Source organism: Natator depressus, chromosome 13 (assembly GCF_965152275.1).
Source record: "Natator depressus isolate rNatDep1 chromosome 13, rNatDep2.hap1, whole genome shotgun sequence".
In the NCBI taxonomy this organism is placed as follows: Eukaryota; Metazoa; Chordata; order Testudines; family Cheloniidae; genus Natator; species Natator depressus.
In genome coordinates, this window is record NC_134246.1 from 18760918 (window position 1) to 18777639 (window position 16722).

The 16722-nt window shown below is 44.3% G+C and overlaps 2 protein-coding genes across 8 annotated transcripts in view; one reads left to right on the top strand and one right to left on the bottom strand.

Moving 5' to 3' along the window:
* The window catches only part of LOC141997659 (uncharacterized), a 51285-nt gene that overhangs the window by 26326 nt on the left and 8237 nt on the right, over positions 1 to 16722 (top strand). The window contains exons 4-6 of one of the 3 annotated variants that reach the window (XM_074970089.1): positions 2616 to 2805; positions 6557 to 6692; positions 8180 to 8336. The exons of the other annotated variants lie outside the window; for them this stretch is intronic. The gene's annotated coding sequence lies outside the window, so the exon portion shown is untranslated. The remainder of the gene's footprint in view (positions 1 to 2615; positions 2806 to 6556; positions 6693 to 8179; positions 8337 to 16722) is intronic. 3 annotated transcript variants of the gene reach the window in all.
* The window catches only part of EYA2 (EYA transcriptional coactivator and phosphatase 2), a 154891-nt gene that overhangs the window by 19281 nt on the left and 118888 nt on the right, over positions 1 to 16722 (bottom strand). For all 5 annotated transcript variants that reach the window (XM_074970087.1, XM_074970084.1, XM_074970083.1 and 2 more), the window contains one exon: positions 7946 to 8035. In XM_074970087.1, coding sequence (XP_074826188.1) covers positions 7946 to 8035 — 90 coding nt within the window. The remainder of the gene's footprint in view (positions 1 to 7945; positions 8036 to 16722) is intronic.

Consider the following 16722-nt stretch of genomic DNA (forward strand, 5'->3'; position numbering starts at 1 on the left):
CATCATAGGGCCTAATCACATCAGCCACACTATCAGAGGCTCATTCACCTGCACATCTACCAATATGATATATGCCATCATGTGCCAGCAATGCCCCTCTGCCATGTACATTGGCCAAACTGGACAGTCTCTATGTAAAAGAATAAATGGACACAAATCAGACGTCAAGAATTATAACATTCAAAAACCAGTCGGAGAACACTTCAATCTCTTTGGTCACTCGATTACAGACCTAAAAGTGGCAATTCTTCAACAAAAAAAATTTCAGAAACAGACTCCAACGAGAGACTGCTGAATTGGAATTAATTTGCAAACTGGATACAATTAACTTAGGCTTGAATAAAGACTGGGAGTGGATGTGTCATTACACAAAGTTAAACTATTTCCCCATGTTTATTCCCCCACCCCACCCCCGCTGTTCCTCAGACATTCTTGTCAACTGCTGGAAATGGCCCACCTTGATTATCACTACAAAAGGTTACCCCCCCGTCCTCCCCCACTCTCCTGCTGGTAATAGCTCACCTTACCCGATCACTCTCATTACAGTGTGTATGGTAACACCCATTGTTTCATGTTCTCTGTGTATATAAATCTTCCCACTGTATTTTCCACTGAATGCATCTGATGAAGTGAGCTGTAGCTCACGAAAGCTTATGCTCAAATAAATTGGTTAGTCTCTAAGGTGCCACAAGTCCTCCTTTTCTTTTTGCGGATACAGACTAACATGGCTGCTACTCTGAAACCTGTACCAATAAGAATATTCAGGCTTAATTTAAGGAAAAGAAGAAAACCCTTTTCTAGGTCTTTCCACAGAAATTTCTTGTCTGAGACATGTCTTGTTCCTATAGTGTTTCCCCAGTGCTTGCTGGGGCTTTACCCTGTCCTGCCCATGCACCAAGAGGAGAAGGGACCCTTTCATATCCACATTCCACAGACAGAGTTAAGAAATAATGCACATAAGTAATAAGGAAATCAATACACAGGAAATTTAAACTGAATAGATTATGCACTTGGAGCATGAAATATGCACTCTAGATCATATCATCTAAATTCTTCATTGTTTGAGTGGTGACGGCTTTACCTCAAAATCTCAGTAAATGTTATTTATATGGCTTCTTTCTCTGAATTGACATTGTGATTAAAAAGGGGATGGGAAGAAAGTCAGGAAGCCCTTTTCTCTCCCTTCTTTGACTCTAGCAGGGAAGGGACAATGTATCTTGCAAAGGCCCTTGGAAGTCAGCAGATATTGTTCTGGTTTTTTGGCTGATCTAGTCACTCTTTGTTATCTACCCTATGAAGCTTGTAGTAATCTCTCTACACAGCCAAAGATTTTCTATGAGCGATTTAAATCCACCCCTTCTGCCCACACACACAAAATCTTGTGGCTAGATTTCCAAAGGGAGGACATCACAGACGTGCCTTCAGAAATGATTGTGAGACAGGTCTGTTCACAAATCCTACATTTCTGCAGATTGGGTAAAAATTTCAAAATCACTTAAGTGACTGAGGCCATTTTGAAAGTATAACTTAGGCTCCTAAGTCCCATTTTCAAAAGTGATTAAATCACTCCTGTGCTTTTGAAAATTTTACCCACCATCCCTATCAGGAAGGCAGAGTTTCCTGAGCTGCAAATGCACTTGAGGGTTGTAATGCGACAGAAGTACATATAATTTTGTGCACACATTTTCCTTTGAAAATGTAGCCCTAAAATTTCAAGAACCATCATGTCAGAGATGTATTAATGCTGCTTCCCTTATGGTATAATGCTGCATCCCTTATGATACAATTCCTGACTTTTGCTGAGTAGGGGTTTCTAAAGTATCTAATCCAATCCACTTCCTATCTCCTCTGTTTCTTGCTTTATAATTGACGCCAGTATTTTAAGTGAGCGCCGACTCTACAAATGAGAGCTGAGAAAATAAATTAATAACAGATCTCTGCTGGCACACACCCCCATTCTAAAATTAAAAAAACATTCCCAACAGTGGTTGTGAGCTGTGAAAGCATGCTGGAATAATATTGTCACAGCCCACTCAGCTACAGTTGCATTGTGCTGTGCATTATGTAAGGGGAAAGGTATTTGTGGGGGATCTGCTTTTCTCATTTACGAATGAATTGTTCTGTACACTGAAGTGTGACAACAGTAGCTATCACATTTCTGACTTAATAAAATACCATGACACTTGGTGAGACGCTACCTCATAGTCCACCAGCCGACCTATCATGTTACTGGGTAAAACACAGAGAAGCTGAACAAGGCAAGAATGTAGACTGTGCTTTACTACTTGGTTACCAGACTAATTTTTCATTCTCACTGAATTTACTTGAGACCTTAATGAGAGAGGAAGGAGGACAGGAATATCTGGGCAGCTGAACAGAAGATCCAGATTGTTTGAATGAAAGTCAGCAATGAGGACATTTCCGAACCCTAGTTTTCACATCCGTTGGCTTTTTTGAAATGATTCTCTGGGATCTCATAGAGCTACATGATTAGTGTGGTGCATACAGGCTATACCTGATTCAGGAAATATAAGGCCCCAACCGCCTCTGAGAACCAAACCTTTTCTGAAGTTCTGAAATGTTTGGACCATTCTTTTATTTACTTCTGCATATAGGTGGGACTTGATGCAGACAAGTTAAAGTAACAGGAAACAGTTTGTGTTCATGATATGTCCACATTTTACAAAAGGCTCAAGAGGTGATATTTAGGATATCCTTGGTTACACAAACAGCTATCCCTCACTGTGGCAACAGGGCCACTGAACAACACTCGGAATGCTTAGCCCCCAGGGATGGCTTCAAAAGGTAGGTTTATAAACACTGTACTAATCTCTCTGACACCTGTTTTTCTGTTTTGCATTTTCTAGACTGCCCACCAAACAAATGTGGAAGAGAGGGATGCATATCTTTCTAGATAGAGATGCACAGGGAGCCAGCAGGGTCTAGTGAAATAAGCATGGAAGTTGAAGCCCAAGACACCCGAGTTCTAATTCTGCTCCTACCGCGTTATATTGCCTTGAACAAGTCACTTATCCTCTCTACTCTTCCATCTAATAAAATGGAGAATGGATAATACTTGCCTCTCAATGGGGGTGTGAGAATTAGTTCATGTGTGTGCAGTGTTTTGAAGAGGTAAAATGCTATATGAGGCCTATATATACACAATATACTGTGTCGCCTCCATTTTTAGACTGCAGGCATATAAACACAGGCACCCAATTTGTGTGCATCACAGTAACTGTGTATGCGGATGATTAGTTACACATCTAGCCAGAGAGACAAGGTGGGTGAGGTAATATATTTTATTGAACCAACCTCTGTTGGGGAAAGAGACAAGCTTTCGAGCTACAGGTCTGAAGACATGAAAAAGAGCTCAGTGTAGCCTGAAAGCTTGACTCTTTCACCAACAGAAGTTGGTCCAATAAGAGCCCACCCCCCCAGCTGGAGCTGCATCCCCTTCTGCACCCCAATCTCCTGCCCCAGCCCTGAGCCCAACTCCAAACACCCCGGGGCCCCACAAAATCTAATAGCCTTGGGCCCACAGGAGAATTAATCCAGCCCTGCTCCTGGGAAACCACTAGTAAACTAGTAAAAAGACCTTGTATAGATGAATCAGAAAACCTCCTGAAGTCCAATGGGGTAACTCCCAACTCCCTAATGACAAACTGGCCTCCACGCATTGAGCAGAGGCCTGGTTTGCTGCTGCTTCCTATCTCTTGGTCAGCTGCATGTGGTAGAACCTTCAGAACTTGAAGCACTCTAGCCTCCAGGCCTGGCTGTGTGAGAATAGACTCAGCTGCTATAGCAGCATATAATGCGTGCAATTGTTTGGAAGGTGAGCACAGCAGCAGCATTTGGAGGCTCAGCACTCATCCTGAACTGCTAGTTCAATATAAAGCTAGGCAGGAAGGTTGTAGATGGAGGAGACCTTTGTGCAAGGGGATAATGGGAGACAAGGAAAGTACCCAGCATCAAAAAAGCCCGGAGGGGCTATTACAGGTACATTCACCAAGAGCTGGGAACCACTGTTCTAATGAACTCACCTTGCCAGGAAAGAGGATGGGGTGAGTGTATACAGCACACTAGTCTGAATTCTCTCTCTGTGATCTGATAATATCTGTGGTTCCAGTACAACATCCATATGCAAGTCCTGCAGCTGACTGCAGGGAAAATAGGGCAATCAGAAGCTTTGCTGTGCCATTGCCTTCCTGGAAATAAATAGATGCTCTTTGTGGACATTGTACTACCACTAATAAGCTTCCTCAGTTTCTTCATTTGCCTTAGGGCTGGCTCAAATAAATGGTTAGTTTCCGTTCCTCTGGCCTTTTTCAGCTGTGCAGAAATGAAGGCACCTGTGCTTAAAATGGCTGGCCTGAACACAAGTTCTCTTGCTCTGGGGCTTAACAGTATCAGATGTCACATTCACCTGTTCCCTGCAGTTTTCTTGTTCCTTAATACAAGCTCTCACTTTGCCTTTCTTCTGTACATGCCTGAATGCAGGGCAGCTCCACGGGCAGTTTCAGCATTGTAGCATGGTGTGGATTGAGCTTACTGAGCCCTGGTCAAGTCACCATTACGCCACTTGGTGGGGCTGCTGTATACTGTAATCTCAGCAGATCTAAACCTGAGTCAGTCTCTCTGGGCTTGTTTTTCTGTCTCTCTCTCTCTCTTTTTTTTTTTTTTTTTTTTTTTTTTTTTACAGACTATTGTTCATTGTATCTCCTTCAAGCCCAACAGTTGGTGCCCACAAAATCCTCAGCTATCACTCCGCGAATCCTCTGGCCTGAAAGTCATTGTTTTATCAGGAGCGGCATGGCTAGTGAATAAAGACACTAAAGTTGAATAAAGTTCAATAAAGTTGAAATTTTTGTGTTGCTTTTTGAGGGGTGGGAGGAGTATGGTAAGGCAAACATTTTTGTCAAAAGTTTTCATTTCTTCTGAAAAATTCGGTTTTTCGATGAACAGTCTAATGCTCCCTCTTCCCCCCCCAAAAACGGAGGTTGTTTTCATTTTAGAAAACTGGGGAAATTCTGCAAAAAAGTTACGGAAAGAAAATAAAATTTCATGGAAAACACCTACTGCTTTCCAACCGGCTGTACGACTGATACTTGTTGACAATAATCTTCAAAGTTGTCTGATAAGCCTGTCTCTCACCTCAAATCCTCTTTGGGTAGTTAAGGTTAGCTAGGCAGTAACTGTTCTCAGAACTGGGTTCTGAACAATTCATGTCCTGCAGTCAGACCTTCGCTGCTGAAGGCTCTTGTACTGCTATTCACTCCCACTGACAGATACATCAAAGCCATGATGCAGTTTTTTATTTTGTTGTTCTTATGTGTTACACTTCTGAAATAACACAGTCAGACTGACAAGTGCTATAGAAATCAGTAAAATCATTTATTTTCACCAGCACACCTGTATCCCATACTCACACAACTTTGCTATGGATGCGCCAAACTGGCTCAGATAAAATAAAGTTACTCCACAAGCCCAAGAATCAAGCTGAAAGTTTTTAACAGCACAGGTTTGCTGCTCCAGTGGGCTTGGACTGTTTGGAGAGGGAAGTAGCTGGAGTCTTTGTGCATTTCTTCATACCAAATCAGACCTTTTTGAGGTTTATGCATCAACATGGAAAGTGACAAAAAAAAACAACAGAATACTTCACTCTTTGTGAATTTAACCTGGAGCCAACAGCTTGTGACTAATGTGGACAAACTTAACGGTGACAGAACAGTACTCAGGGGAATGGTTTTACTTAGGCCTGGTCTTCACTGAAAAGTTATATTGACATAGCTACATCAGTCAGTGGCGTGAAAAAACACACGCCCCTGACTGAGGTATCTATGCCAACATAACCCCCTGTGTAGACACAGCTATGTTGATGGGAGTGGCGTTCCAGCAACACAGTTAACTTCTTTTGGGGAAGTGGTGTTCCTACACCCTTCTGTTGGTGTAGGCTGCGTATATGCTACGGGGCTATGCCAGCGTAGCTACGGTGGTATCGTCTCCATAGTGCAGATGTAATCTTAGCACTTACGTAGTCCTCTCCACCTTCACAGGGGTTATGGAGATATTAATTAATTACTCACAGTGCCTGTCTGAGGTAGAAGGGTGCCGTCATCATCATCATCTCCATTTACAGATGGGAAAACTGAGGCAGAGAGGGGCAAAGACTTACCCACTAGGTCACACAGTGCATCAGGTCTTGCAAGGGCTACAGACCAGTTCTAGAAGTTTTATAGCCCTTCATTAAGGCACCAGAAGCTAAGACTGGAAATCTCAAATGCTGGGTCACTTTAAATAAAATATTTACCTTTTTCCAGTAGTTATAGGTGAATTTAAGAATTTTTCACCTGCCAAGACCTGAGCTAAGGATTCTGTTCTGCTTGCAGCAGCTGAAATCCTCAGGGACATTTGTAACTGTAGTGACAGTGACATTCCTCACCCTGCTCTGAGGTGCTTGGCAAACCATCAACTGAATTCAGGTCTTGAAAGATAAGTAAAACAAGGGGGGAAATGTTTTCAAATGTAATGATGTGCAAGTTTTAATCTTTCACAGCTGTGGTACATGTCTAGTGGAATGAGCATGGTGCTGCTGCAGTGCAAGCCTGGACAAATCGCTTCCCCCGGCCTCAGTTTCCACACATGTGAAATGGAGTTAACACCATCTACCCACCTCAGATGAAGAGTGTTGGGTATGTGCTAAATATTATCACTTTTTATTTAGTGCCTTAAATAGTTTCTTCCTCTTTTTCTCTATGAAAGATTTTCACTTCACACTTTATGTATCCCCATCACTAAACACTTCTTTGGAAGGCTGGGAGAGGAAGGAAATGTCAGTTCAGGTGCTACAGACCATTTGTCTTTCAAGGGAAATGAAAATTCTTAGCAAGTGAAGTCCCAAATTCTATAGAGAGCCGTACAAGGAAAGTTTTTAACTCCTTGTAACCCACATAGCAATTCAATATAGCTGAGAAGAGAAGGACAAAGGAATTAGAAGCCCTCATGGGACCCATTTCACGCAGGCTCTGGAACAGTTAAATTCTTACTTTTCCAAATGAATAAACAGACTGAGGAGGGATCTCTGCCTATGGGATGCAGGCACAGAACTGATGTTTTTTCCCCTAGACCATTCCAAGCAATTTCCTGAGTGTATTGTGCCCAAAGCACCTGAAGAGAATTCTAACTCATTCCTTTCAAGGAAATGTCGTCCAGCCTTAGAAAACCCTGAACAAAATTATGTAACTCATTTAGGCCCATTCCTTATGATGGGCTGGTTACAAGCTCAAAAAGCTTTTCATCGACACTGCATAGCTAGTTGCTCAGCTGTATATACGCTATCTTTTCTTGAGCTTCAGCACCTGTTCTAAATGGCCTTTGGTGTGTTTTACATCAGTGATGGTATATTTTTACCGGATGCTTCATCATCAGAACTGGCATTCCCTCAGTTAGGGAAGACTTTCTGGCGTTAGTGCAAAGATGCACACATGCTCTCATTCGTGCCATGAGTTTGACAGTCAGGAGCTCTTCACTCTACCTTTTGTGTGTGCAGAATAGAGCTTGTAGAGGAACAGAGACCCTTTCAACTGCTTCTGTACTGGCTCAGAACTAACTGTAAACCTGCCCCCATAAGATCTGTGCTAATTTAGTTTAATGAAATTATTAAATAGCAAATTTCAGAAGGACAAAGCAACATTGTCCTCATTATTATTAGTAGTAGTAGTAAAACTACCAATAGACATCACTGTTACTCTGTTGTTGTTTTTTTTAAAGCTTTAGCAGAGCAAAGATGTCAGAGAGATGTGGCAAGGTATGCTTCCAATAAGCCATCTTAGGCCCACTTCTTTGGGTCAGTAATGAAAGTTTCAGGACCAGAAAACCAAGGGTTTCTAAATCAGATGCAGATGATTAAATAGGAAGATGTTAAATAAAATATGCGGTTACATACCTCCAGGTCATTAAAGAACAGATGTGTATCTGCAAGGTTGAAGATCATTTCTTCCATCATAAGACCTATCCGCACAGACGTGGTGGTGTCCTGTTCGACAGAAAAAATGTGTGCAGTCTTTAGTGATTTTAATCATCCTCTTTCCCTGATTTCTGGCTATTGGGAGTGAATTTGGGACCTGTCCTACTCATGCAGCCATTAATGTAATTTACTTCTCAAATATATTTATCATAGGTTTCTACCCTCGAATTTTACTCTGGTATACGGTTGAACTCTGTCCTCTGGTGATGCATGCAGCTCCCTTTGAACATTAAAACCCTGCACTTAGCACATTTCAGATGAGGACAACAGGAAGCTTTAAAAACTTTAAGCTTCCAGGCTCACAAGGGAGGTCAGTATTGTTCCTCATTTTACTTGTAAATGTGACTTATCTAAGGTCAAATAACAAGTCAGTGAACAGAACCCAGGAGTTCTGACTTCCAGCCCCCCTGCTCTAACTATAAAGTCAGACTCCTTTCTCTACAGGGCATATTCACATCATTCAATCAACAAAATGTCTTCACTGCACAGTTAACCTGGGTGATAGGCACCTGAGTTAGGCTAGCCTGGATATGAGCATCCCCACAGCAAAGCCAGACCTGCATCACTATGTCCTCACTGTTTCTACATTTACTCATGTGTGTCTGGGGGCATATCCCATGGTTCTTTGTTGAGGTACTCTAAGATTCTTTCCCAGTCAATTGTGTAGGAGAACTTGTTTGTCCTTTGGGGGAATTGTGGGAAGGGCACTGGAGGACTTTCTGCACTTGAGTGATTTAACCTGCATCCTCACTACAAAGTGGGTGGGTTCTAGCCTGAGTTAAAGTGTAGCCTGGGTTTTAACTCACAACTCCAGCCAGGTCAAGGCACCTCCAAATCTGAGTAAAAGGTCTGTGCGTGTGGATGGGGAGAAAGAAGGGAAAGGGGGGCTAAAACATGGTAAAAGCCAAGGTTAACTCTGAAGTGAAGATATACCCTTAGTTCTATTCTTGAAATTCCCACCAACTGCAATGGGGATCTGGTGGACAGACTAAGTGTTTCTTTTAGGCATCATCTACACACAACAGTTGAACTACTTTAACTATCCAAGTACAGTTAAACCCTCTAGTGCAGACAGAGTTATATCAGTGTAAGTGTGCTTCTGGGTAGAGTTATTCCCATACAGCAGTGGTTCCCAAACTAGGGGAGCCGCTTGTTCAGGGAAAGCCCCTGGCAGGCCGGGCCAGTTTGTTTACCTGTCGCATCCGCAGGTTTGGCCGATCGCGGTTCCCGCTGGCTGTGGTTCGCCACTCCAGGCCAATGGGGGCTGCGGGAAGGGCAGCCAGCACGTCCCTCGGCCCGTGCCGCTTCCCACAGCCCCCATTGGTCGAGAACAACAAACCGCAGCCACTGGGAGCCGTGATCGGCCGAAACAAACTGGCCCAGCCCGCCACAGGCTTTTCCTGAACAAGCGGTGCCTCTAGTTTGGGAACCACTGCCATACAGAAAGCATCTTTCTACTGCTATATCTGCATCCACACTACAGTCTGTACTGGTCTAACTATAAAAACACATGTGTAAACCAGACTGGTTATGCTGTGTGTTAGAAATAGCAATATGCCTCGGACACTGCATACTCAAGTTTGACCAACCCTAAGATGTTTTTTTTTTCCTGATAACTTCAAATATCAGTAGTACCACTAACAGTAATGCTTAGCTCTTGTACAGCACTTTCACCTGAAGATCTCAAAGTGCTTTACAGAGGAGAGGCTCAAGTTCCCTAGCCACAAGTCACGATGCCTCCAGCTTTTAAAAACAAATTTATATCAGTGAAAGTTACACACAGAGAGTTATCAAGAAGTCCACGTAAACATACGTACCCCAGGCCCTGCTCCTGCCACCAATGAAACCAGTGGCAAAACCTCCACTGAGTTCAACTACAGCAAGAACTGTGCCTTCTGTGGCACTATTATAACCTTCATCCTCCCAGTTCCCCAGCTTTGTTTGTTGCTTTCATTCATTGCATCGTATCAACCCTTAGATCGTGAACCCCTAGGGGCAGGGATCGTGTCTATTTTATTCCTATGCAGTGCGTTGTACAATCAGAGCACTGTATACATAAGAGAAAAATTCCTCCTGGTCACCCCATTCTACCACTTGGAAAACAGTCAATGTTACCAAAACAAAATTAAATGAAATAAGATAATCACTGATTTTTCGTATAATTAATTTTACACCAGCCTTGGAAGGAAGCTCCTCTCATCAGGTAAGCAGTCCCACAGTATGGGACCTGCTGTCCATTTGTTGGGAATGTATAACTCCTGATAACCACTTAGTTTATTAGTTCAAAACTGACAAACAAGCACCTGACACAGCCTCTTCTGTGATTTGTTGCTCCACATTGCTCCTTAGGAATCTGCTGTGACCTATACCTCAACCTAGCTCTCCACAATATTAAATACAATTCTGTCATTTTCCATGTCACACCTTCCCACACACAGACCTTCAGCCCCAAATAATTAACTTGCTGCTCCAAGCCCAGTGTGAAATAATAGGAACACACATGATGTAGCAGAGTCTTAAGTGCTATTCAGGTGAAAATTATTTTCTTAATCACTAAATAAATATTTCTACGACACAAACAAAAATACTGTTGTTAATTTGGTAAACACCCTCCTAGCTCAAATGGATTTTGCCTGATCAAGTTAAACAGAAACAGAAAGCTTGAAAAAGGAGAGCTTCCACAACAGGCTTTCATTTGTAATTCATCTTTATTAGGTCAGGGATCTCTCATCTTTGTGTGCCTTGAGTGTACGTGTGTGGTTTTCTCCCACTGAAGTTACAAGACCTGCTATGACAGTACAGATTTATATGTGGACTTTGCCCTAATTTTCTGCAGATTTCTGTGGAGTCATGTTATTGCATGGTGAGGTCAGTAATGAATTAGTTTGGGAGGTCTACCAGGGAACGCAATGTTTGGAGGCTGACTATGTTTCAGTCAACCTTTGTGGCAGATGCTGTTGACACGGATGGTGTATCACACAGTAACCTAATTGTTACGTATTCTTGGTGTAGCTCTTTAATTAGAGGACAGTGGCTGTGGTTTCAGATTTATGGATGACTCATAGGGACTGCACTAAACTAGAGAAAAGCTCCGTCACTCATGCTTGAACATGCTTACCACTGCCCTAGAGAGAACGGCACTTTCTCCTATTGGGTGGAAAGTAAAAAATCAAAAGCTTCTCCTTGAACACTCCTGATCCAAAATGTTGTCATCAGAAGTCTAAGTCACTCACCTGCAACATCTTACCTTTTTAAGTATTTGTTTATTTCATGTCAGTGCAACAATTTCTCTCTGAGAATATTTATGTATGGGGATCAAGGGTCAGAGTAAGAGCCAGGTCTATGCTGGTGATTTCAGCTATTGTAGTAGCTGCCACCAGGTGAAATCCTAACAGAGACTAGCAAACCTGCTGTTAGTGACCAGGATATAGGTGGTCTGACCTAGTGGTCAGAGCAGGAGTCAGGTCTCATGCGTGCAGCAGGCATCCAGGGAACAGAGTTGAGGATTAACACCAGACCCAACTGCTGATTGCCAAAGTCAGAACCAGGAATCAAAGCTCAGGGTCAGAACTGGGATTAGATACCAGGAGTCAAGCCAGAGTCAGAAGTCAGAGCCAGGACTGGTAAATGATTGTCAGGCAGGAACCAGAGGAGAAGAAAGGATCAGGCATGGAGCAGCAGCACAGCGGGAAATAGGAGCAAGAGCAGGGGTAAGGAGCAGAGTAGGAATCAGGAACAAGATTGAATGCAGGCACCAGTAGGGTCCAACACAGCAGCAACAGGCAATCACCAAGTTGCTCAGACAATTTCCTGTGCCTCCCTCTGTCTTAAATAGCATGGCTGGACCAATTGGTGAAGCCAGGCAATCCTCCAGTCAGGACTCCTGTGGGTGGTACCTTGGCTGAGGCTGCAGTTCTGCTAGCTCATTGGCCCACGAGGTTTCAGCAGACATCAGGTGGTGGCCAAGATGCGGTGGCTCTCTGGGAACTCCCAAGCCTGGGTTTGAGGCCTGAGACATCACATCTGCTATAAGTTGTGATCTGCGCCAGTGCAACTTTACCTCTGCTTGAAACTGGGGTAAGACGCACTGTTGCAAAACGTGTCTTAAAAAGGGCATTGCCTGCCTACTCTAGGAGTTCACATCAATGCACCTACCTATGTCAGTACCACTAATGGTTGAAATCAGAGCAAATCATCAGCGTACATGGCACCATCACATAGTGACACAAGTTAGAGCATGTTAATTCTCTTAAGGACACTGGGTGCTTAGGAGGCTTTACTTAATATTTTGTGCATGCGTTTTGGCTATCATAAAAGCTCTACCTGAATAACACTGAACTGAATTTTATTATACAAATGAAGTTACTGTCATGGACTAGCACATAGGCAGCCATATCTGGTGGTCATGCCTAGTGGTCAGAGCGGGAGACAGGTGCCTGGAACCAGAGGCAGGGGTCGGAGACAGAGTCAGGAGTCAAGCTAAGGGTCAAATCTGGAGTCAGCAGCCGGGGTGGAGGTGTAGAACCAGGGATCTGGTACAAGGCAGGAACCAGGAGTAGGGCAGGAAGGCAGGAGTCAGACAAGGTCCAACATAGCAGCTAGGCAGGAATTCATCTAGGTCCTCAGATAACTTCTTCTGCCTCCTTCTGGCTTAAATAGCGAGTCTGAGCCAATTGAAGAGGCCGGATGTCTCTTCCAATCAGGAGCTTCATGGGTAGTGCCTCCATTTTGAACTACAATCCATCAGCCCACACTCCATGTTGGTAACAACAAGCTGCTAGGTGATGGCTGCATCCGGGGCAGGGGCGCCGGATCCTTCATGAAAGTGGGGGGCCATGAGGCCCTGCCCCCTCCATGGCCCTGCCTCTCCTCTTCCCTTTGAGGCCCCACCCCCAGGTCAGAAGCCAGAGCCTGGCCAGGGTAACAGCCGCCCAGACAGCTGTGGGGAGCCCTGGACCCTCCACCTGCCCTGAGTGGGGGGCCCGAGAGCAGCCCCCAGCCCATGTCCCCATCCTCCAGGGCCCCCCATGGTAGGTGGAGAGTTCGGGGCTCGCTACAGTTGCCTGGGTTCCCTGGGTAGCTCTTACCTTGGCCCGACTCCATCTTCTGGCCTGGATGGGGCAGAGCCTCAGGGGCCGAAGAGCAGCAGACGGGTGAGGTAAGAGCAGCCTGGGGGGCCTGGGCTACTGTGGGGAACCCTGGACCCTCCGCCTGCCCTGAGGGGTGGGGACATGTACTAGGAGACCCCCACCTAGGTCAGATGGAGGGTCCAGGGCGCCACACAGCTGTCCGGGCCCCCAGCCAGTTCTTATCTCAGCCTGGCTCTGGCTTCCGACCTGGTCGGGGGATGGGGGCGGCGCTCAGACGGAAGAGGAGGTGTAGGGGACCAGGGCCTGTCCTGAGAAGTGGACAGGCCAGGCCCTCCCATTTTCAAAAGGCCTGGGTTCAAGAAACACAATCCCTCAAAGTTACATCAAGGGAGCTGTTTTGGAAGAAAGACGTTGCTAGGAAGTAATCAATTTTTTGTTTTAATGAAGCAATTTATTTCTTCTATACACCAAGGGCCACTGCCTTTTAAACCTCTTTTAGCATATCTTGTTCAGCATCTTTCATTTGGTTCTTTTATTTGGGTCTGTTTGCAGCTTTACTGGTATCAATAGCCAAATTGGAGTGGGGAATGTTTGTTCAGAGCAGTGTATGAAGTTCACTTTCTCTTAAACCAAAACAATATGTAGATTAAACTGCAGAGGAGAAAAAATCTTTCCCTTGAGATAGAGAGTGTGATGGAATGAAAATAAAAACAGAAAAATGGGGAAGTCATTTGGGGAAATAATTTGGCACTAATGCATAGGTCTGTATGGACACTTCCTCTACAGTGGGATTCTTTTCCAAGTCTTAAACAGCCTGACAAAGTAAAACAGGAAAATGAGCACTCCCAGTATCATTTATTATATGTGTTTGTGCCCAGAAGCACCAGTCAAGGCTTATTGTTTTTACATGTAGATGCATGGATTTGAATTCACCCAGAAATAAGGCCGTTCAATATCTGAAGACAGGACAAACTCTGTCCTCCTCTCTGGGAGGACTTGAGTTTCTGGAAGATCACTTTGAACAAGTTGGAAGCACTGTCAGCTCAGTATCAAGCAGATACGTCTAGGGTAGGACACAAAATCGGTGTCCAGATACAATTGTTTGAGACTCATGTAAGCCTATGTAAAGAGTTTGAAGCTGATGTCAATGTAGGTATCGGGACACAAAGACAGACTTAAGGCCCATAGTAATTGTCATATGGAGACTTTGCTCCACAGCCAGCTTTCTCTTTGCACTCCCTTCCTACCAAGACAGGCTGAGAACTGGACTCAGTCCCAGGCCTGCTCTCCTTTTATGTTGGCTGGCACCGAGCCTAAAGAGCTGTTTCAGCAGCCACTAATCGGCCAGGCATAAGGGAGCACTGGGTTTTGGGAGAGCAGGTATCATAAAAGCCGTTACAGTGGCTCTGCGTTACCTGAGGTTCCCCATACGCTGTAGGGGGATGCTCTAGTAGGTGGCTAAGCCAGCTTTCGGGCAGCTTTGTATCAGCAGAGGAGTGCAAAGTTGCCCTAATACTCTGGAATGCTGAGCCCTATAACTCTCAGGGATCTTTTACTTCCCCAGTGTGTTATGCTCATGTGCACTGAGAACAATTAACCCAAATTGCTCAGTTCTAAGTGATACTTTCACTTTGCATACGAACCCACTGGGGAGACTGGGCCCTCAGACTCCTAGAAAATGAATCTCCTCCCATCAACCAGACCTCACGCTGAAAATGAATTAAATGGGAAATACAAGCTCTGAGTGTTTGTTTAGTAACATTAAACGAGCGAAGTCCTACCTTTTTACTAATCTACTGGTTATGCTTTAGCAAAGAAGAACAATGAGAAGGTGGGATAGAAAACAAGAAATAAATCCCTTATAAAACCTAGGCGATCACAATCCACCCCTGAATGTGTCACCTCACCTCAGCCATGCACAGCTGCTGGAGCTTCCTAACATGGTAAAATTAAGCAGCCTCACTCAATTACCTGTGAGGCTCGGTTGTGGCACTAAGAGATGATCCAGGAGCCCCTAGGGATGTCAGCTGCTGTGCCACCATTGGATGTAACACCTGCTCCTTCCCATGGGATTGGAGACGCTAGCCACAAAGCAGCATCAGTTTGGAACAGTCTCTTGTGCACTGGGGAGTACAATACAAGGACTGAAACTGTGCCCATTAATGCAGGAGGAAAGACCCTTGCACTCTTACCTCATCTTCCTCTCCTGCCTGGGGCTGGGCACCTAAGCACTTAGCTTGTAAAGAATAGGGAGGTTAATTACACACTCCCACTGTCAAACACTCTGCTTCAGTGTATTTCTCAATGGGCAGGAAAATCTCCAACTCCTTCTCTGTGAGCAAGGTGGGCTCCCAAAAATGGAAAGACACAACTTTTTTTTACAACAGTTTGGACTGGTAGTATTTGAACTGGTAAGTGATATTAAAACTGTCTCCTTGTGATGTGCTCAGCCATCGCTGTTATTTCTAGCCAAGGAGGACTTCAGGATTACATGCTATTGCACAGTTCAAGTCAGGTGCCTGATGCTGTGAGATGCCTTGCATCCGCTATTCCTATTGGACTAAAGGCATCCAGACCCTCCTAGGATCTGGCTCCACTGCTCTGGGGGAATGATGTTTTGTTCTCTTGCTACAAGAGCAGCCATACTGGAGGAGACCAATGATCTATCCAGTTCCAGGGCTAGCACAGCTTCAGAGGAAGGCAAAAAATGCTCAGTCCATCAGGATGAAGTTTCTTCTTGATCCCACTTAGTGACTGTGGTGTTATTGTGACTTTAAGAGAATGAACAGACTCTTCAGGGAGTGGAAGCTGATAATCTGAGGAGGCAGTTGGTTTTAGGTTAGACTGATAGATTGACCTGTATATATGTTATGTTAACAACAGACTTTATTAGATATATAGTTAAGTTACTAGCAATTAATTATTATTACGACTAGTGGATTACTTGAATATAAAACAACACTGATCAGCTAATGCAGCTACACAGGTTGGGGGGTTGTTGGAAGCTACCAGCAGACCAGGACACACCACCTCAAAGCGGCACCAGACCCAGCCAGAACAACAGATGCAAAACCTGTAGACATAGCTCCACAGCTACGATGATCAACACACCCCACCACAACTCACCTTTCAAGACCCAGGGGACCCACTCATGCCCTATCACAACGCACGGTGTACCTCATCCAGTGCACTGAATGCCCCAATAACAACTATGTGGGTGAAACCGGACAATCACTAGGTTCTTGAATGAATTTACACAGGAAAATGATAAAAGACAAAAAACACCATATCACCTATGGGTGAACGCTTTTCACAAAACGATCACTCTATATCTGACCTCTCAGTCCTCATCCTCAAAGGAAAACTGCACAACACCTTCAAAAGATGAGCCCGGGGGGTTAAATTCCTATAATTTTGCTAGACACTAAAAATCCTGGAATGAATAGACACACTGGATTTACGGTTTAATACAATCTGTAACCTACTTAAACTACCTCCCCAGCTTTTTTTTTTTTTTTTTTTTTTTTGCCTTTCCCTCCTATGACTGGAGAGGTGTTAATGGGCCATTTCACCTTGAATGCTCCCTTGAATATGTGTTAACTACTT